Source organism: Berghia stephanieae, chromosome 2 (genome assembly GCF_034508935.2).
Source record: "Berghia stephanieae isolate SIO BIC M18660-M18661 chromosome 2, UCSD_Bste_1.3, whole genome shotgun sequence".
Lineage (NCBI taxonomy): Eukaryota > Metazoa > Mollusca > Gastropoda > Nudibranchia > Aeolidiidae > Berghia > Berghia stephanieae.
Genome location: NC_088361.1, coordinates 107,189,265 through 107,212,293, shown reverse-complemented (window position 1 = coordinate 107,212,293; position 23,029 = coordinate 107,189,265). Strand labels below are relative to the sequence as shown.

The following is a 23,029-nucleotide window of genomic DNA, read 5'->3' as shown; positions in this document are numbered from 1 at the left end:
CAAGGGGTTGCATAATAGATTTAAAAAACTTAAGTACAGAAGAAAAAAAGGTCATCTAATACATATATGAAATTGTCCATGATCTGGATAATAAATCATAAATTTATAAAGTAAAAATAACAAATTTTTCTCTGGTTACATTCACATGAGGTGATAATTTTAAGATATTTATTGCCAGATGTTCTACCAATATTCCACAAAACTCAATTATCCAACGCACAGTCAGGACATGGAGTGCACTTGATTTTATTACAAAATATGCAGAGACGATAAATGCCTACAAAAATGCTGTTGATAGAAAACTCCATGCCTTGAAGTTGAAGTACCTATATAATATGATGAATGGCATTTGATTTATGTTTTTTTGTTGTTTTTTTAATGATACTTATGATCAACAAGTCTACAGTTTAAAGTTATTATTTATGCACAAACTTGACCTTTTTTGTTTGTATAAACAATGTTGTGTATTTATATTTTCCATGCATCAAAATGATCTTTTCTTTTGTTTTTAGTGACTATTATATATACATCTGTATATATGACAGGCTATTTAAAGGTCTTTTGACCTATATAACGCTTAATGATTATGATATGATATATATTATCACCTTTAAATGCTCAAGAATTGATTTAGAACAGAGTAGAATAAGCAGCAGGAACCATTGAAGCTTGACAAAATCAAATTACAAATTTTAAAAACAGTGCAAGTTGAGCAAGTTATATTTCTTTCTTCCAGGCTCCTTACACTGATCATTTTAAAACTTACGACATGTTCTTTTTTTTTCTTTTTTTCTTTTTCTTTATTCACTTGATCGACTGGTGCTGCTCTCTTTTCGCCCTGTGATGGAGAGATAGTGCATCTTATTCTTTTATAAAACATAGAATATTATTGAATTATACAACATATATCAAAAAAATAAAATTATACCCTTCTCGCCACGACATCATAAGATATCGTCGCCTAGGCATTCCACGAAGGAATATAAATAATTCATCAAACAAGATGTTTGATGACAACAGGAATCACCCATGTTGTCCAAATGAGCAAATTGGGGACTTATAAAATATAAATCTTCAACTATCGTTTTCAAATGCTTGGAGGGCTCGTCACCAGCATATCTCTCAAACCTCATTGAATGGTATAACCCAAAGCGATCGCTTCGATCAACGAACGACCTCAAATTGAAAACACCCCGCTGTAGAGTGAAGGCTGGTGAACGCGCCTTTCAGCATTCTGGCCCAAGGTTGTGGAATTTACTACCACTAGAGATACGTTCTTCGTCTTCACTAGAGGAATTCAAGCGTCGATTGAAGACATTCTTATTCCGACAGGCTTTCTTTTGATTATGTGTATAATTAGCATTGTTCGTGTACTGTGTTAGGGCTTAATCTATGTTATGCGCCCAGAGCCCTCCTGATGAAGGGATGTTTGGCGCACTATAAATCTATACCATTATTATTATTAATAATCTTGCTCAAGGAAAAAAACGAAAGAGCCTGAAGCATGGCTCGAACCCGGGACCTTCCGGGTCACAGTGCAAAGCCTTAACCACTCGGCCACTTGGCCCTCCAACATATATAATTATGACTTGAAAAAGCAAATGTAAGTTTGAAAAATGAAGCGATAATTCAAGTTCAACTAGCAGTCGCGAATTTTAAAAAATACTGTTGTTTGAATTTCCTATTCTAGACAGGCTACACGTTACATAGGAATAAAAACTAGTTCTTTCCTGTGAGTAGTGATGCTGAAATGTTACTAATTTGGGGGGGGGGGGAATTAACTAATTCAACAACGACAAAGTTACTCCGAAATCTTTTGTAACTTACCACAAGTTCTGCAGCAGATGAGTTTTCTGCCATTTGAATAATTCTTCGTAACACACCAGATGTTTTTGTGAATATATCCAGTAGTCTTTTAACCATTTCTGAAAATAGATGTGTTCACATATAACCTAATGACTCTAAAAGAAAACAACACTAACTTGTTCAAAAGAGGTAATGCAGAATTACATTAATTCACCTGTTGTAATATGAGATAATCAATAAACCATATATATATAGAATCACTCAAAATTAACAGTTTAAAATTGGCCCTAGTTAAACCTAAAAAATGCATGTATACACAGTTAAACTGCTAATACCAGTTCGTTGGACAGTTTGTACTTTTTCTTTAAAAGTTGAACAATTCATGACACGACTCATCACCAAAAAGCAGGTATTGTAGACATGAATGGTGCCTTAATGATGCATTAAAGACATGTTTTATTACTCCTTATCTAAAATCAAAAAATAATGATTCTTAAAGTTATACAATATATATTCTCAACATTTTTCTGCTTAATTTGCAATTAATCAAAAAGCAATTTAAAAATCCAAAATATAATACCGAAAAACAAAAACATTTTAAAAATATATACCAAATACAAAAATTTGAGATCTTTTCTATTTTATATTCAATATATAACAAGACAAAAATGTGAACCAAAATCACAAAATCTCAATTAAAATACCCCCTAGGGCCAATTGAATGTTCTGATGAAAGAAATGATACCATTGGTTCAATTTATAGTACTTTTGTAGAAAGTAGGATTGGATTACATTATTATTCTTGCCTTTCAAGACCTGCCGCACTGTGGGGCCATTGGCCAGTAGAACAGATTCTACTCTGGCCGTACAATGCGCCCAATGGCGATGAAAGAGTTAAACATTTTGAAAATCCTGCCAACATATTTCTTGATATAAATGAAACATGATGCCTGAGAATGGCATTATAATGTCAGAGTGGTTTAAATGATGAAAACTGCATTTTCAAACGAATATATCTGATGGATAAAGTCAGAACTGAAGATCTTTGGGAAGCTTCTAACCAACAACCAATAAATACCCAAATTAGAAAGAGGAAGCGGGTATGGATAGGCTTTACACTTAGAAAGCCAACTGTTTTACGAATAAATTTGATTTAAAAAATTGCTTTTGTTTATTTTAGCTTTTTTTAGCAACGTTTTTATTTATCAGCCGATTTTCTTGATTTTTATATCATTCTTTATAGCTAAATGAGATGAGATCGGTGATAAACTTTGCTTGTTTAAAATGTAACTAGAACATAATTTGGATTTTTTACCTATTAACCGTACCTGGATAATTTATTCAACAACGTGGTGATTGTGACGCAACTATCCCATGACCGTCTTGCAATGTTTAAGTGATGACTTAATGCGTGTTGATAGCTGTTGACACGTGAGCTGTCAGAACGACCAATCGTCGAAGGGTCAAGATGCTCAATAGCCAATCGTTCTTCGATCAAAAAACTTAAGAACTCACGAGAACAAAAGTTTGAAATTTGGTGATGGACGTACCTATGAAATCGCCTCTGGGCGGAGTTTAGCCATGAGTGACCATCATAGAAAACAGAAAATGTGAATGCAGACATCAAAGGGTAGGCTTATATCATCAAATGATGTCTACATGATTGACATGGCCATATATAGGGAACTCAGTTAAAATCAGGATTAAAATAAATAATTTAAAAATTACATAATCTGATAGTGTGAGACAGGCAACAATCCTACAGTCCAAAGTAAGGGTATGGATGACTTGAGTCAGTGTGAGTATGATATGGGCAAAATAGAATTTCATTTGAACTCTTTTTCTATTTCATTATCACTTCCAGCCTTTGCCTACTGCCCATGTTGTGTCATATTCAGACAGAAGTAAAACCGAAGTACAGTAAAACCACCCTCACAGAGGCAGAGATATGTATTGAGGGTTATCACACCCCAATTCATAATCTAGAAATGGATGGGAGAGGAATCTGTATATATTTTTCCACTAAACTTAGCGTGGCGGAATTCAAATGTACAAGTACACAATACTTTTCTGAATGTGTTTGGGCTAACGTTTCTCTTGGAAACAAACATAAACTTCTGTTTGGATGCATATATCGTAGTCCGTCAAGCACCTATGAAAATAATAGAAACCTGGAAAATATGTTACGTGCCATAGTAGATATGATCCCAGAGCGCCTAGTAATTGTTGGGGACTTTAATTATCCCCATATAAACTGGGAGGAATGTGCAGCTACAGTTGAAGGTTCAGACAGTGATTTATTTACAGAATGCCTCATGGACTGTTTCTTAACACAACATATCGAAAGACCAACACGATATAGGGGGGACCAACAACCATCAGTACTAGATTTAGTGTTAACATCCGAGGAGAATGTTGTGAATAACACCCAGTATCTGGCCCCAGTGGGCAGCAGTGATCATTGTACCATCATATTCGATTATACATGTCAAACACAGGCAATTGAAAGTAAAACCGTGAAGTACAAATATGACAAAGGGGACTACAGAGGAATGAGACAATATCTTGGTGGCATAGACTGGGCCCATACACTTAATGAATGTAGTGAGCAAGAGGATTGGGACACTTTCCAGAATATATTAGAATCCGCGATGAAGCAATACATACCTGTGCACAAGGCTAACGACACTAAAAGAAAGAGAAAAAGAAATCTATATATGAACAAAGAAGGGTTTAGACTTATCAAGACTAAAGACAGATCATGGCAAAGATACCTTCAGACCAGAAATAGCCTTGATTACAGTTTGTATTGTGACGCCAGAAATACACTGAAAAGTTACACAAGGAAGCTTAAGAGCGATTTTGAGGAGAGTATTTCAAATGAGATCCAAGAAAACCCAAAAGCCTTTTGGAAATACACCCAATCGAGAACAACAATAAGAAGCGGGGTAGGTGATCTGCGGGACAGTAATGGAGACCTGCAAAACGAGGACATTATAAAAGCAGAAATAATGAACAAATTCTTCTGTGGTGTATTTACACATGAGGACACTGACCATGTGCCAGCATTGGAGACAAGACATTACAGCGAGGCACTTGTCAGTATAGTTATAAAGAAAGAAGACATACTGAAAAATATTATGAAGCTTAACCCAGGCAAATCAGCAGGACCTGATGGACTCCACCCTCGAGTGCTAAGGGAAATTGCGAATGAAATTGCCACACCGCTTCAAATCATATTCACAACGTCGTTACACAACGGGAACTTGCCACAACAATGGAAACTTGGACAGGTTACTCCAATATTTAAAAAAGGTGATAGAACCACTCCTGGCAATTATCGACCTGTGAGTCTGACAGCAGTTCCGTGCAAAGTGATGGAGGCAATAATTAAGGAACATGTGATGGAGCATATGGTCACAAACAATCTGTTCTGTGATGAGCAACATGGCTTCGTGCCTCGGAGATCATGCATAACACAACTAATTACCTGCATTGATGAATGGACAGACGCCTTGGATAGGGGAGAACCGATGGATGCGGTATACCTCGACTTTAAAAAGGCATTTGACACTGTACCCCATGAAAGGCTCATTCAAAAACTACATAGCTATGGCATCAGAGGAAAGATAAACGAATGGATATCTAACTTCCTGCACGACAGAAAACAGAGAGTCTCACTGAACGGGCACACATCACAGTGGTCGGATGTCACCAGCGGCATTCCACAGGGGAGTGTTCTGGGTCCAGTATTATTCGTGGTATTCATCAATGATCTACCTGATGTTGTAAATAACGTGATCAGAATATTTGCTGACGATACAAAGTTGTTTGGACCTGTAAGAACAGAAAGTGACCGACATACTATACAAGATGATATCGACAAATTATCAGACTGGTCAGACAAGTGGCTGTTAAGGTTTAATGCAAGCAAATGCAGCGTAATGCATCTTGGTTACAAAAATCCGAAGCACACATACAGAATGAGAGACGATAACGGAGTGTACCAGCAGCTAGGGGAAACAGAAGTAGAAAAGGATTTAGGAGTGCATGTAGACAACAGACTATCCTTCCACCATCATGTCAACTGTGCAATAAATAAAGCAAACAGAACTCTCGGAATTATTAAAAGGACATTCACCAGCAGAAATAATGATATTATTAGGCGGCTCTACACTGCTCTGGTACGACCATCACTTGAATATGGTAATGCACCGAGGATATCACAGCATGTCGGTGACATGGATAAAATTGAAAGGGTACAAAGGAGAGCAACGAAGCTTTGTTCAGATTTGAAGCATCTACCATATGAAGATAGACTGAGGCATCTCAAACTACCATCATTGTACTACAGAAGACAAAGAGGAGACATGATACAAGTATATAAGATAATAAACGAGAAAGATAGAGTAGATAGAGAGCAAATACTACCAGAGAGCACATTTAATAGAACGAGAGGACATAGCGACAAATTAAAAAAAAGACAGGCCAGATTAAATGTAAGAAAATGCTCCTTTGGACTCAGAGTGACAGATAACTGGAACAGCCTTCCAGAAGAAGTAATTAAAGCGAGGACAGTGAATGAGTTCAAAGACAAGTTAGACAAACACTGGCATTACAAGCGTTACCAGCTCCGCCCCAACCATGCAGGTGCGCGTAGATATATCAGAGATAGTGCAGAACGGGTATTACAGGCATAGCCTTCAACCCGAAGAAGAGGTATCAAGGTATCAAGGTATATTCATATTCCCCTCTGTATGGATAGGCACTTTGATAACTCCAGTCCAGTGGCCGCCGATAGGCTCACTGTAAGGTGAAACTCGTTTTTTGGAACTTTATTTTTGACCCTTTACTGTTTTGGTCACCATGGCGTTATTTGTGAACCTATGTGACTAACTTTGGTATCATTATAAAGGGCACAAAACAAGCTTTCTAACGGTGTATTTAATTCTTAATTCCTGATTGTATTTCTCAGAAAGCTTATGTAATAAAAATTTATAAATTTTTGAATTATAAGAACTTTTTAAATTATGGATACATTTTAATTATACTTCATACATCGATAGACAATTAATTGAAGAATATCTCTGCCAAATTTAATTAAAATTGATACACTCGCTCATTATTTTATTTTTTCCGCCATCAACCCACTTTTTAGGACAAAAACCTCATATTTTTCCCCCTTTTCATTTATCCTTAATTTTTTCCATACTTTCCATCCATAAAAATGATTTATATGAAAATAAAGCTTATTTTCTGACGTTTAAAATGATACCTAACACTTGCCAATTATTTTTTAATTGAAACAAAATTACTGAAAACAATAAGTGGGCCATGTTGACTGTAAAACTCAAAATTTCCCAATCGCCGCGAGATGCTGGTTTTGAGGCAGCAGTGAGATCACAGATTCTCTCTGTAAAATTGACAAAAAATTTCAATAGAAAAATATAAATAACTCTGGAACCGTAGGTCGTAGAGAAACAAATAAGGTATCAAATTTTATGTTTTTTCAAGTCCCATCCCCCTGACTGAGTCAAATCAAGATATTTTGAGTTTGAAAATTTTATCAAAGTGCCTAGTATGGAGTTTTAGTCCGAACAGCCACGAGAGACTATTCAGTCGAGTCCGAATTGCCACTTCGTAAAAGTTAAAATGATGGCCCCTCTCTCATCAGGGACATAAACCCACGAACAATGCCCTAGGATGATGATGATGGTTATGACGGCATGTATGTCGAGGGAGAAGAGTAGAAGATGGAGGAGGAGAAGAAGAAGAAGAAGAAGAAGAAGAAGAAGAAGAATTAAACAGAATGTGAATTCAAATCTGATTTAATGAGGCAGAAGTAATAAATTATGGATTCCATAACTTATACTATTCTAATAATCATTTTAAAAAGTGGTCTCAATTTTTTGCAACTCACAACAAGCAGAGTGAAGCAAAGGTTTAGATCTACACAGCAAAGAAAGCATTGGCGACGGCAGAACCGAAAGTACAGTTTTTATAGGAAATCGATTAAATCAACGAATATTTTTAGTACTGTCCCTTTGAAAGGGTCAATACTCGCTGCAGAATTTACGGAATCGAAGCCAGTCTTTGCCTTGGCTCTGAGCAGTAACAGTAACATTTGTAGTAGTCGTATTCATATTGTAGATTTACTAGATACTTGAACTACTCCTCTGTTTATGTAACTTTCGCTTTCATTGTCAATTAACTGGAAAAGCCGACTGTCAGCATACAACAAGCTGCACCTGTTGCCTGTTGCTCGGATTGCAATTGTAAACTATTGATCCTCCTGGTGATCATTTTCGCAACAGTTGTCATGGCGTCAATGAAACTTTTTCACGGGCTAAGTAAGTAGAGAGTTTAAGAAAAAGAGGCGTACTGTATGAGTATGACGGGTAGATTGCTACCTATCTCAGACATACTTTTACTTTTAATTTAAATTTAATGACAATTGCCCTGAGTGGACTGTATATGACATGTCATTCTCTGGGCGACTTTCCAGCCCTGGCCTGACCTCTCTATGTCTTTCTTTTACAAAACGGCCAGTTTTTATTTTTCAAATTTAGCGAATTTACTTAGCTTGCCCCCCTCCCCCCTTATGGTTTGGTCTGATTTTGTTTACTTGGTGTAAATAGTTTGACCGCTACAAACACGTAATGTAAACCACGGAAAATTTCCATTTTGTGAACAATGATAATTTATTATTGTAATCGTCAACATCATTATTATTGTTACATACAGTTTTGCGTGTTGGTATGTTATATCCGGCTGGTGGATGTTGTGAGTATTTTACCTAGGTGCATAACATCAATACCCACACCCATGAAACATCAAACTGTTTTTTACTCCAAAATTACCATAGGAAAGATGTAATCGTAATCGTGTGCCGTTAAAATATAAAATCACTAAAACAGTCAATATGGAGTTATATTAACAGATTGTATACCAAAAGGCTGCTGCTGCTATTCGGACTCGAGTCTGAATAGTCTCCCATGGCTATTCGGACTCAAATTCCAACGTGCATGTACAATCAAACGATTATTCAGACTCAGTCTGAATAGTCTCCCGTGGCATTATATATATATATATATAATATATATATATATATATATATATATATATATATATATATATATATATATATTTTATTTTTTTTTAAATATTATAATTATTGATGATTACATAAAATTAATGCAAATCAAAATAACGATTTTATCAACAGGTTGTCTAATCCGTTACATTTGACGAGAAAGACAAAATCATAGATTAATTGGGTCCAGATAGAAATTAAAAAGAAAAGAGTATAATAAAGAAAAAAGTAACAAAAGTCAGTCAAAGTAACTGTGGTATAAATTAAACGCTTTTCTAACAACATAACACGATGTCCGAATAAAATCAGGACAAAGAAAACACATTATGATAGTGTGAGAGACACAGGCACCAATCCTTCTACAGTCCAAAGTCGGGGTGTGAGCTGATGCAGTGTGATATGGGCAAAACAGAATTTCTTCTGAACTCTTTTTCTATTTCTTTATCAGTTCCACCCTCTGCCTTCTGCTGTCCTCATTGTGTAGTCATCCCCGCTGTATGCGCACGCACATTGGAGTTCTAGTCCGAATAGCCACAGGAGACTATTCAGACTCGAGTCCGAATTGCCACTTCGATACCAAAATGTTCGTTATTGAGGACAATGCATTTACATTAATAAAGAGGAAGATAAATAGATCAAAATAACACATCATTGCATAATGGGATGCAAATGTTACATAATTAAAATCAGTCGACGTCAGAAACATAATTTGCTATTATATCACTTTTGGATTTATCCCCAATATCTCTCTGAAACAAATGCAAATAATTCCCCTCTTTGATTTAATATATATAGAATAAAGAACGGTTTGAGACATAATATAAATGAAAAGATATAAATAAACATGTTGCATAATGACTTAAAGAGTTTATTTTTACCCCTGGCAATTTAATGTCATAAATAAAATGGCAAAATGAAAAAGTTCAAATAAATAGAAAAGGATTCACGCTAAGCAGTTTGTATGTCTATTTTGATTGGAAGGAAAGTTCTGGCTTTTTAAAAATTCTGCTAAACCACCTTGTGTTTATTACTATTACACATCATTTGGACTGACAATTCATATAATATTTCCTCCCTCCCCCCATACTTTACCTTCCTTCTCTCTCTCAATGTGTGCATTGTCAAGATTTATAAACGAAGAATTAAATTTTAGACAAGAAACAACTGAAAGTTGAAAGGATGCTCTATGTTGTTGTTGTTAGAATTGCATCATTTACAAAATGTAATGTGTTCAGCGCTGGAAGGCTGCTTTTCACTGAGCTCTTTAAATTATTGCATTTTATGGCTGTATTAAGTTTTATTTCTATATAGGGCGAATTTTATTTCATATTCAGAGGATTTCTTATGACTTTGTGCTGCTCTTGATGAAATTTCGTGGATTTTAAACAATTAATTTAGCAACATTTTAAAGTTTTGTAAAAATTGAACTTATACTCTCAAATAAAACAGAAGAAAATAAATATTAAACAATGTTTCTGTCAAACATAACAACTGTTTTAGAGTTAGAGACATCAATACCAATTTAATGCAGTCAACAATTTCTTAATTTCCATCACGATTCTACGCATTTAATAGCGATGAGAGCGAAAAATATGTCAAAGGCAGTGACCTGCAGTGACTTTACATGGTTCAAGTCTCTCTCTCTCTCTCTCTCTCTCTCTCTCTCTCTCTCTCTCTCTCTCTCTCTCTCTCTCTCTCTCTCTCTCTCTCTCTCTCTCTCTCTCTCTCTCAGATAGTGACAAAATGAATTCCCTCTCTTTTCACAGGATCATTTTCTGATGCCATTGGCAGAGACCTTCTCAGACCTCAGAGTTCTCTTTTTTTCAAAACATCTTATCTTGGAATTTTCAACACCAATGGCCAACCTCAGAGAGCGTCTAGTAGTGCATCGGAACAAAAACCTAAAACTGGAATCATTATGCTTAACCTTGGTGGACCGGAAAACCAAGGTGAAGTCCATGACTTTTTACTTCGCCTCTTTCTCGACAAAGATTTAATTCCATTGCCAGCACAGAGTCAATTAGCTCCAGTGATTGCCAAAAGGAGAACACCAAAAATTCAAGCCCAGTATGCCAAGATTGGAGGTGGTTCACCAATAAAGAAATGGACAAATCTTCAAGGTCAGGGCATGGTAGAACTTTTGGATAAGATCAGTCCATCTTCAGCACCCCACAAACATTACATAGGTTTTCGATATGCACATCCTCTTACGGAGGATACCATTGCAGAAATGGCCAGAGATGGGATAAAGCATGCTATTGCCTTCACACAGTATCCTCAATACAGCTGCTCTACTACAGGAAGCAGCCTTAATGCCATTTACAGATACTACGATAAGAAAGGATGCTCTGATGGAATGGTTTGGAGTGTTATTGATCGATGGCCTACACATGCTGGTCTGGTACAAGCATTTGTGGAAAATATCAAAGATGAATTAGTCAAATTTCCTAAAGAAGATCAAGAGGATGTGGTTATTTTATTTTCTGCCCATTCTTTGCCTATGAAAGTTGTAAACAGGGGAGATCCATACCCAACAGAAGTGGCTGCAACTGTGCAAAGAGTAATGGAGGGTCTTGGACACAGTCATGCTTATCGCTTGGTGTGGCAGTCCAAAGTAGGTCCTCTCGCTTGGTTATCTCCCCAAACAGATGAAGCCATCAAAGGTCTTGTAGCTAGAGGAAAGAAGAACATTCTGCTCGTCCCAATAGCTTTCACCTCAGATCACATTGAAACTTTGTTTGAGTTAGATTTGGAATATGCTGAAGAATTAGGTGCAGAAATTGGAGTGAAAAACATTCGTCGTTGTGCTAGCTTGAATGATCACCCCATCTTCATACAGGCTATGGCTGACATTGTAAAGGACCACATTGATTCTAGGACATCATGCCCTACCCAGTTAGGTTTACGATGCCCCATGTGCGTCAACATCACATGTGGAATGGCCAAAAGTTTTTTTAACAACCATCAGGATCAACTTGATGCCTTGTATGAAGAACAGAAATCAAAATTGTCCACCCCGGCCTCATCTTCATAGTTTCTTTTCTTTCTTTTTTTTCTTTAAATAAATTTAGTTATTTGCTTTTTGTTAGTCCTTTCATTCTCTTTGTTGGTGAGGTTTCCTTTTATTTTTATAAATTTATTTGATAATTTTGTAAATAGATGCATGATACATGAGAGAATATACAATATTGTTCTAAAAGACATTTCAACATAAATTATTTGAAAAGTTCAATCATTACTCCGAATATTTTGATGTTTGTTGCTGTTATTTTTAAAATTGAAAGTTAAGAAGTCTTAGCTAGCAAAGATTTTACAAATGTTTGGTGCTCGTACTAAAGATAGATTATTGGTGATCTTCATTTTGTTTCAAAAGATTTTCATGCTCACAGAAAAAGCTTTCAGTTGAAAGTTTGATTAACCACAGACCAGGCTAGTCATCTGGATCTGGGTAAAAAAACACAAATCATTGTCTTATTGTTCAATGGGGATGGTAATATAAGGCAGATATTGTACTTGTTCTCTCAATATCAAGTAGATATTATGTTCCAGTCCTCAAGTTATAGCAGACAAATGCGCTTCCTTCGGTGTCTTTTATTGAGTTTTTAAAAGTAAAGACATTGATTGGGTTATATTTTAAATCTCAGCTTACATCTCATTGTTCTCTAATTGAATGATTTGAATGTCAGTTTCTTTTTGTTTTTCGTTTTACAAATTTGTCTGTGATGATTCAAATTTCATATTTATTTGAATTATATTTTTATGCTGGTTTGTTGGATTTCTTTCAATTGTTTGTTACTAAATAGATAATCTCAGAATAAAGCTTTTGGTAAATGGGAAATTCCAATTGATTTCATGTCTTAATTCAGTTTTATACGTTAACTTCTCTAAAACGTATGATGATACTATATTTTCTTAAAAAGGGGAATTAATGGAATCCCAAATCTTGAGAGAGTTTACGTGGCTGTTACTTAAATTGCTTAATCCTTGTCGCTCCTTGTGGAACAGGGCCTTTACGTACGTTCATCGTCTACTTGTTCCTTGGCCATCTTCTTGGTAGCCTCCCAGGTGAGGCCTGCCAGTTTCAGTTCATCTGACAGTGAGTGCCCTCATGTCTGTTTCTGACACCCGCCTTTCATTCATGTCCCTTCAGGGTTCCAATCAAAGGACTGACAGGTGATGTTGCTCACTGGTCTTCTTAATGTGTGACCGAACCATCTCCATTTCCTCCTCCTGATTTGGGAGTTGATAGGCTCTTAGTTTGACCTTCTCCATATTTCTATGTTGGAGATGTGGTCTTGCCATTTGATTTTCAAAATCCCGCGGAGGCTTTTGTTAATGAAGGTCTGAATTTTGTGAGTAAGGGTGACTCCAGGTTTCAGATCCATGCAGTAGAACAGATTTCACATTGGAGCCAAATATTCTACGCTTGATTGCATTAGAGAATATAGAGATCGCTAGTGCTTTCCATATGGGCGACAAAGTGGCAACTGGGATTTCCTTATTCTGGCTTTAATATCTTCTTCCGTACCTCCTGTTTCACTAACTTTACTGCCTAAGTATGTGAAGCCTTTTACATCTTGGAAATCCTGATATTTGGATTATGATTTGGTTTTGGTTATTAATTCGCATCACCTTTGTTTTTTCAACATATATTTTGAGACCAACATTATTGGCTGTTTCTGTCAAGCAGTCTGCTTTAAGTTGCGTGTCTTGAATGCGATGACTCACTCAGGCAATGTCATCTGCAAACTCTAAAGATATATCTTCCACCTTTTTGGAGAAGTCCCACTGTATTCCTTGCCCTGAGTCTGCAAATGCTTCTCTTGTTGTCCAGTCAAGCACAAGCAAGAAAAGTGAGGGAATATGAGGCATCTTTGCCTTACTCCAGTGGAAACCTGGAATTCGGTTGAGAGTTTCCCTTGGTGAATGACTTGACAGGAAAAGTCCTCATGTAGTATTTTTATCAACTTCACTAGTTTCTTTGGGACTCCATAATGGAAGAGGATGTTCCATATTATTGGTCTATTGAGACTGCCAAAACCATAATGGAGGAGGATGTTCCATATTATTGGTCTATTGAGACTGCCAAAACCATAATGGAGGAGGATGTTCCATATTATTGGTCTATTCAGACTGCCAAAACCATAATGGAGGAGGATGTTCCATATTATTGGTCTATCCAGACTGCCAAAAGCCTTTTCAAAGTCAATGAAACAGACATAAAGAGGAGACTGCCACTCCAATGTCTGTTCTATGATTATTCTTAAGTGGCAATCTGGTCAGTACATGATCGGCCTTTTCGAAAACCTTCTTGTTCATCTCTAATACTAATAGTTCTGTCTGTGGCACCTCTCATTCTTTCCAGGATAATTCTTGTTAGGACTTGGCATGGCACTGAAAGTAATGTAATACTTCTACATTTGCTGTAGTGTGTGTAGTCTATTTTTTTTTTAATTGGTAGTTTTATTAGGAGCCCTTTCTTTTTCCATTAGACATGTATTTTTATGACAAGAAAAGAAAAAGTGAGAAATGTAACTACATCATCATGCTTTGGAGTCTCTTACACTGTCTGATTTTGGCTTATCATAAAAGTTTTCTGTCTCGTCCTCACTCTTGTTCTCTTGAGGGGCATAACAGACGATCTTTGTCAAGTTAGCATATTTTGAGCTGAACCTTGCCTTGAGCAATCGTTCTCTCATTGGCTTCAATTCTAGTAGAGTCTTTCTTGCTTTCTCTTTTTCTTAAATAAAAATTATTTTGGATAATAGAAGAGCAACGCCGTTAAAATGTAGTTCATTTTCTCTTCCTGAATAAATAATTGTATGTTCTGTTGCAAGATTTCTAAGGCCATTGCCAACCCACCGTGGCTCACATATTGCCATCATGTCCAGTTGATATATGTTCATTTCATTAGTGTCCTGTGCTAGCTTGCTCGTTTGGTAGATGCGGCTATGTGGTCTAGTGGTATGACACTCGCTTTCGGATCGGAAGGTCCTGGGTTCGAGCCTCGCACTCGGTGCATAGTTGAGTTCTTGGAAAAGGCTCTTTACTCACATTCTCTCACCGTACTCAGGTGTAAAATGAGTACCTGGCTGTTATCAGGGTTGTCTCTGTCCGAAAAATTGTAATATCGCCTAACAGGCGTCATGTACCGTCCTACATGTTAAATGTTGCTGTTGACCAGGGACCCCATGTAAAGTGCTTTGAGCACATTTAGTGGATATTGCGCTATATAAAAGCTCTATTTTTTTATTTTTTTTAGAGTGTCCTAATATTCCAGGTTCCCAGTAAAATGCTTTGTTTCTGTTGAAGAAGAGACAATGGTGTCTGGTTGCTGGCTTCCTCTCGGTTTTGACCATCATCCGTCATATATATACAGTGCTCTGGGTCGATTTGTGAACTTCCAACCCAGACTTCTGTGGTATCGCTCCTCTCCTACCTTTCTTATCGTTCTTTGTTCCTGTGTCGGTGTCTGTAACAATGAGATCGGATCGTTAGCATTATGCTCAACTCCCAGACTTGGAAGGACAGGATCGTTTAGAGATCCGCTCCTAGAATGGCTGCCTTTCAGGGCTCTTGAGTTCGTTCTACACATTTTTGGTTTGTTTAGAGTGACCTCCTTGACAATTGCCAACCAAGGCTGATGAAATTCGTCTCTCCAGTTTGTGCTGTAACCCAAGCACAGGGTGGCTGATGAGTACTCGGCCTTGCCAAATTGCCTCCCATGATTTGGGCTGTTGCACAGCTACTCCCTATCCGCCATCTGGGGACTGGGGACTGCCGGGTTGGAGTGTTCCTTCTCCTGGGATTGACAAGGTTCCCCGGAGTCGTTCAGAACAGTGCCGTAAAATTGTGTCGGGCAGGAGTTGAGAGTTGTGGCACAAGAGATGCACTTTTTTCCAACCAATGAAAAGCACATTTAGCACATTTGAATATGCGCTATACAAATGCCATCTATTGTTATTATTATTACTATTATTCATTGCCTTTTTCATCCTGGGTCGGGGTATAGGCCACAGACAAACAGTTTCCATCCTTATCTACCCTGACCTAACTTTTTAATCTCGTTCCATGTCTTATCACTTCTCTGTATATCAGGTTCTTTAATTCTTCTCCATATTCCCCATGGCTTTCCCCTTGATCTTCTGCCTGATGGGTTCCAGTCCAATACTGTCTTTCTAAGGGTGTGTCCAATCCACCTCCATCGTATTCTTCCTATTTCCTCTCCCACTGGTTTCTGCTGTGTTCTTTTCCATACTGCTTCGTTCTTAATTCTATCCATCCATTTTATTCTGAGTAGCTTACGCATCCACCTGTTTTTTAAAAAATCTGTATCCTCCTTATACATGCCTGTGTTGCATTCCAAGTTTCACATTCATGCAGTAGGACAGACTTCACGTTTGAGCTGAAAAGTGAAGAAAGCATCAACCCTGACCATGCAGCTGTTTACAGGCTTTCCACATGGAGGGAGTGGGACAATCATGCAAATGAAGCTGCTGACGATCCGAGAGAAGAACTGCCCTACGGAACTGAGCTCCCCAGGAATGAATGGGTAACACTGAATACAGCACGGGCAAAAATTGGGAGAACATCTGGAAGCATGAAAAAGTTGGGGCTGGCTGAAACTAGCTTGTGTACATGTGGATGCCCAGAGCAGACGATGGAGCACATCCTTAGAGAATGCAAAGGATGGACCCAGCTGCATTGACCATGAGTCTGCTCAACAGATGCTGTGGAGTGGGTTCGGTGTTGGATGGAGCGACAAGCTATGATGATGAGCTGAAAACTCTTGGCTTTAGTTGTTTATTATTATTATTATTATTATTATTATTATTATTATTATTATTATTATTATTATTATTATTATTATTATTATTATTATTATTATTATTATTACTTTATTTCTCTCGCAATTTTGTTCTATTCCATGTTTGCTTATTGCTTTTGACTCTTTGTCCTTGCTTGGATAATTACACGTTTCCTTGTTTTTTTAAGTTCTTCTACACTTTTCTTTCTTCTCTCATCCATGTGTATGGGTTTTGTTTTCTGTTTTTTTTAACTGATGACTCTCCAGGAACATCTTCACCTGAACAAACAAGGACATTAAAAAAATTTAGCCATGAGTTCTCAACATATTCAGATATTATATATCTTCTGTTTGAAGAACACAAAATCTGTTTTGCAGGGATATTTTAAAGGTTTCTCTTGTCTCTTCTGATTGAAACTTTCTGACGTCAAACTTTGTTCTTATATTTATTTCTGGTTTGTTTTTTTTCCTTATGAGAGTTTCATTTTCAGCTTACTTACTTACTTAGGCCGCCCCTTGGGGCACCCAACATGAGCCACAAGTTTTCACCATTCTGTCCTGGGTGGGGTTCCCTACCTCCACAGTGGGCAGGGAGGTACTTACCGTGTCTTCTATCCCCTTATATCTGTTTTCCAACTTGCTTTCTGTCTTTGTCTGGGTGTGAGATTGCTCGGTATTGTCCCGACCCTGGCCGGAGTCCTTGACTGGGAGGGAAACAGTCAAATGCATAGTTATTGTTTTGGGAGATGATATTTTTTTCTTGTAAATCATCTCTCTGTTATGTTTTATTATATTTGTTATTTTTAATGTATAATGCAAGCATTTGAGTGTATTCCTCTTTGTTGGATTTTGTGCTTGTGTCTGGATGAGACTTATAGGTGATCTCAAACTAAGTGCATTGGTGGTATGCTCTTGGAATCTACATCTGATCCCTATTTGTTCCCAGTTCCCCTATGTCTTACTTTTCTTGGGTGCTTTAATTGTAATTCTAGAACTTTTTACTATCCCATTTTCTTCCTTTTTACTGGCGCTGATATGACCTTAATGTGTTGCAAGCGCCGTAAAACCCTTAAAAACAAAAAAAAACAAACCATTCTGTCCTGTCCTCCATAAGTGTGCGCAGCTCCCGGGTGTTGTCCATTCCTGTGTCATCTAGTAGACAGTCAATGTATGTTTTATTCCGCCTGCCTCTGTTTCTGGTTCTCTCAGGTGGTTCCCATAGCACAAGACTGCTTGCAATCTCCTTCAGCTTAGCGGTTACTAAATGGTGGACAGATCCAATATCAGCTCCTCATTGCTCTCGCATCCTGTAAATCATCTCTCTGTCATGCACTATTATGGTTTTTATATTGTGTTTTGTACACAATTGAGTTTATCCTTCATACTGGTATCCTTTGCTTATGCTTGAGTGGGACTTTTAGGCAATGTTATGTAGGCACATTGATGGATTGCTTGTGGAAGCTTTTGTTCTCTATTTGAATCAGTCCCCATTGTATTTCTTTTACTTTGGTGCTTTAACCCTTGAGATCTAGACTGTTTCCTGTCACCTTACTTTTTACCAGCCCAGTGCGTCTATGTGGTCTAGTGGTATGACACTCGCTTTCGGATCGGAAGGTCCTGGGTTTGAGCCTCGCGCTCGGCGCATAGTTGAGTCCTTGGAAAAGGCTCTTTACTCACATTCTCTCACCATACTCAGGTGTAAAAATGAGAACCTGGCCGTTAACAGCGTTGTCTTTGTCCGAAAAATTGTAATATCGCCTAACAGGCGTCATGTCCCGTCCTATATGTTAAATGTTGATGTTGGTCAGGGACCCCTTGTAAAGCGCTTTGAACACATTTAGTGGATATTGCTCTATATAAAGCTCAATTTTTTTGAAGCTCATTTTTTTGCTTGAGTGGGACTTTTAGGGAATGTTATGTAGGCACCCAATGTGACTTAAAAAGCAACACAGATTTCATGCGCACGGCAAAGGATCGTGATTCGTGGAGACAGCTGACCGGCAACGTGCTCAAGAGCACAAGCCACGATGGATGATGATGTAGGCATATTGATGTATTGCTTGTGGAATCTTTTGTGATCTATTTGAATCAGTCCCCATTGTATTTCTTTTACTTTGGTGCTTTAACCTTCAGATCTAGACTTTTTCCTGTCACCTTACTTTTTACCAGCCCAAAGATGATTTAAAATGCCGGAAAAATAAGCCCTGTTCTGATCTGTCCCTGCCCCTATCTCATAATATATCCCTATCTTATAAATAACCCATGAACACAGAATAGTCTCTCATCACCCACGTGTCGCTGCTTAGATATCAACTAGGGTATATAAAATACAGATTATCTCTATAATCATATTTTATTGTTAATAATTATCATCTTCTTAATCAGTTATTCTTTACCCTTGAAATGATGTCACGGATGAATTGAGTTGAATTACAGTATTTCATTTCTTACAGAGCGAAGATGCACAAATCCTCTATCTGCAGCCATTGATAATGTACGGGACTATAATTATGTCAGTCACGCTATGATTTTCTGTGTAGCTATCAAAACTGTAATTCAAAATTACACCAGCTATATCACAACAGCCTCACTTCATATTTATAGAGCAATAATATAAACCATAGTGTCTTTCCGTATTCAACGACCATTTTCAATGTTTTAAAATGATTGTGAAAGCCAGAGTTAATCATTGGTTGGGGTTCCTGACCTCCTATCGTGGGCAGAGAGGCACTTACTATGACTTCTATTTGGCGCTTTATTAAAATAAATACTCATTAACTTCCGCTTTATAAGCCTTATAACCAAATACAGTATCCCGATTACTGTGGCTCCTAACGGACAGTTATAATATTAATATGCTTGTCGTCCCCCTTGGTATTATAAGACTTTTCACCTGGTCAATTAGATCCAGCCACCTTGTTGTTTGTTGTTTGTTGCTTTAGGTCTCTTCCAACACAATTGAGGTTATATGAGAGACCGCTGAAACAAATAAACAAGCAATCTAACAAAAATAGTACAAATGTAAATCAAAATCATAACCTAAAGATATCATAAGCTAAATTATAAATAACCAAGAACAAACAGGCAGAAGATTTACAGAAAAAAAAATATCCCCTGTCAAAAATACAATCACAAACCAAAGAAGCAGGATAGGCTAGTAAAGAGAAGAAGAAACGACATCACTATCGGATCGTACACCCATGCGAACATCATAGGTATATGATTCAAGGGTGATGCTCCCATCCAACGCGGTTAAGGGGTGAGTACCTGAGACACACTTCAATGATTGGCAATTCCACTCTTCATTACAATTGAATTCAAGAATAGATTAAGGAAGTGTGTATCAAGTGATCTGGAGGATTGGCTATAATCTATGGTGTCCAAATCCATATCCAGGCTCCACTTTCCACTGGTATCTACCTCCCGTAGTCCTAGGTTTATTCCCCATTGGTGCCAACCTCCTATAGTCTCAGGTTCATTCCCCTCTGGTGCTCACTTTCCATAGCCCGGCTTCAATTACCACTGGTATTCACCTCCCATAGTCTGAGGTACATTTCCCTCTGATATCCTCCTCCCATAGTCCCAGGTTCACTTCCCACAGGTGTACACGTCTCAGATTCCGTGGTTCAATCCTTACTGCTGCCCACTTCCAATGACTTCGTTGTGTTTTGTCGGGTTTTGTTTTTGTTTGTTTTTAAGGGTTTTACGGCGCTTGCAACACATTAAGGTCATATCAGCGCCAGTAAAAAGGAAGAAAATGGGATAGTAAAAAGTTCTGGAATTACAATTAAAGCACCCAAGAAAAAGTAAGACAAAAGGGAAACTAGGAACAAATAGGGATCAGATGTAGAATCCAAGGAGCATACCACAAATGTACATGGACACAAGCACAAAATCCAACAAAGAGGAAAACACTCAAATGCTTACATTATACATTAAAAATAAATATAATGATACATAACAGAGAGATGATTTACAAGGAAAAAAAATATCATCTCCCAAAACAACTATGCATTCGACTGTTTCCCTCCCAGCCAGGACTCCGAACAGGGCCAAGTAATCTCATTCCAAGACAAAGACAGAAAGCATGTTGGAAAATAGGTATAAGGGGATAGAAGACACAGTATGTACCTCCCTGCCCACTATGGGAGGTCAGGATCCCCACCCAGTTTGTCGGGTTTCGTAAAAAAGAAACACCCTTGGTGCAATGGGGAGATTGGGGCGCAGAAAGGCGGTGACTAAAAGTATATAATATACTGTTTGTTCGGCTCGAGGTTATTCATTATATCCGTGTTCCACTGTATACCATGACTATCTTCCAAACAGTTGTAAACTTGTCGCCAGACAAATAACATTATGAGAATGACCAAAATTTTTTAAAAAGCAGAAGCAGAGTGGCGATGGTAATGACAAAAAACTTTATTGTAACGAAACAAGAAAATATGATAAAGTTGATATTTTAAAAGCATCTTTTTCATCATAATAATAACAATAATAATAATAATAAGGATGATAATAATAATAATATGGTAGAACTAATTTAATATAATACGGGGTAGAACTCTAAGTGGAAAAAAAAAATATCCTTGAAGCGGGATACTATCCCTCTAAGTTCCAGAACAATACAAGCCGCTCAGAACAATACAAGCCGCTGCGTTACAGCCACCAAATTAATTAAAATTAGAATCATTCTAAAGTGTAATGCATTTAAGTCAAACTTTTCATATTGCACGTCGGGGATGTTCATGGACTCAGAACATATGGTGTAGATAACAATGCCAAGTAAACAAAAAAGTGAAAAGGCAATTTCGACACACACGAGCAGCGACCATCAAACAGGTTTGCTGCTCCCCTCCTCTCCCCTAAATGCTGATCCTAAGCCATAGATTAAAAATATATATTATATACACATTAAAATTAAAAGAAGAAAGAGAAATTGTGAGCACAAAGGGGAAATGTATCATAGGTTTTTAAAAAATTGGTTATTATTACTTATTATTATCACTTAAAATCACACTTAGCGCAAACAAAATTAATTACTAATTTGAATAAACAATCTGGAGGAAAGAGTTTGCTATTGAAGAGAAAATGACGGATAAATCTTTACTCCTCAAATACAGAGAAAACAAGAGTCGAAGGTTTCTTCCACTTCCAGTCCAGGCTTTCATGCATTACTTGAGATCCCTAGTTCAGAGATTCTATTGTTGTAATAATAATTTTTAAAAGTTTGATATATTAATAATTGTTCCCTAAAATTTAACAGCTCCTCGCTAAATTGTTAGGTCACAAATACATGTTAAAGTCAGCTGTGATAATACATCAGAGCTATTCTGCATGCAACACTTGGGAAGATGAAGAGGATATGGTTACAGAACCAACAGACAGCTTTTAAAATAAAAAGCGCCAATAGTATGCAAACTATCTTCAGACAGTTTTTTAAAATAATAAATAGCACCAGTAGTAGTATGCAAACTATCTTGAATAATCTCATGTCTATATTTATCAGATCTTAAGTTATCATTTCAGTTTTTTACTGCAATAGGCAACAAACAAAAAAAAAAAATTTTTAATCACTGTTTTTAGGGTTTTATTTTAAAATGTTTTTTTGGGTGTTTTTTTTTTTTTTTTTTTTTTTTTTTGGGGGGGGGGGGGGGGAGGTCGCAATCCACACTAGAATAAAAAAATATTTTTGTTTGTTTGTTTGTTGCTTTAGGTCTCTTCCAACACAATTGAGGTTATATGAGAGACCGCTGAAACAAAAAAAAACAAGCAATCCAACAAAAATGGTACAAATGTAAATCAAAATCATAACCTAAAGATATCATAAGCTAAATTATAAATAACCAAGAACAAACAGGCAGAAGATTTACAGAAAAAAAATATCCCCTGTCAAAAATACAATCACAAACCAAAGAAGCAGGATAGGCTAGTAAAGAGAAGAAGAAACTACATCACTATCGGATCGTACACCCATGCGAACATCATAGGTATATGATTCAAGGGTGATGCTCCCATCCAACCACCCGCAAAAAATATTTGTATCATGCCAAATTTCCCCGGTATTTATAGGAACTGTCACTTTAAAATATTTTTTAAATGGTGTGTGTAGTTCAATTGAAACGTGTAACAATTTTTGGATGTAATTACCAAATTTTTACCAATAATCAACGAAAATGTTAAAATATGAATTTTGGAGCAAAAAATCTGAATTTGGTCAAATTTGCCCCCCCCCCCCCCCCCCCCCCCCCCTAAAAAAACAGGAAAATACAAAACAATAACAAGCCAACAACAAAAAAAAAAAAAAACAATCTGTATGAACTGGT

At 37.1% G+C, this 23,029-nt stretch overlaps 2 protein-coding genes across 2 annotated transcripts in view; one reads left to right on the top strand and one right to left on the bottom strand.

The window, feature by feature from the left end:
• Positions 1-7,858, bottom strand: part of LOC144964083 (pseudouridylate synthase 1 homolog) — a 31,442-nt gene extending 23,584 nt beyond the window's left edge. The window contains exons 1-3 of the mRNA XM_078898023.1: positions 7,727-7,858; positions 1,828-1,925; positions 767-838 (exon numbers count right to left, since the gene is read on the bottom strand). Coding sequence (XP_078754149.1) covers positions 767-838; positions 1,828-1,923 — 168 coding nt within the window. The 5' untranslated portion in view covers positions 1,924-1,925; positions 7,727-7,858. The remainder of the gene's footprint in view (positions 1-766; positions 839-1,827; positions 1,926-7,726) is intronic.
• A 36-nt stretch (positions 7,859-7,894) lies between these two features.
• Positions 7,895-12,743, top strand: LOC144966188 (ferrochelatase, mitochondrial-like). The gene is made up of 2 exons (XM_078902344.1): positions 7,895-8,156; positions 10,666-12,743. Exons 1-2 carry the CDS (start codon positions 8,126-8,128, stop codon positions 11,931-11,933), a joined length of 1,299 nt encoding a protein of 432 aa, XP_078758470.1. The 5' UTR covers positions 7,895-8,125; the 3' UTR covers positions 11,934-12,743.
• The last annotated feature ends 10,286 nt before the right edge of the window (positions 12,744-23,029 follow it).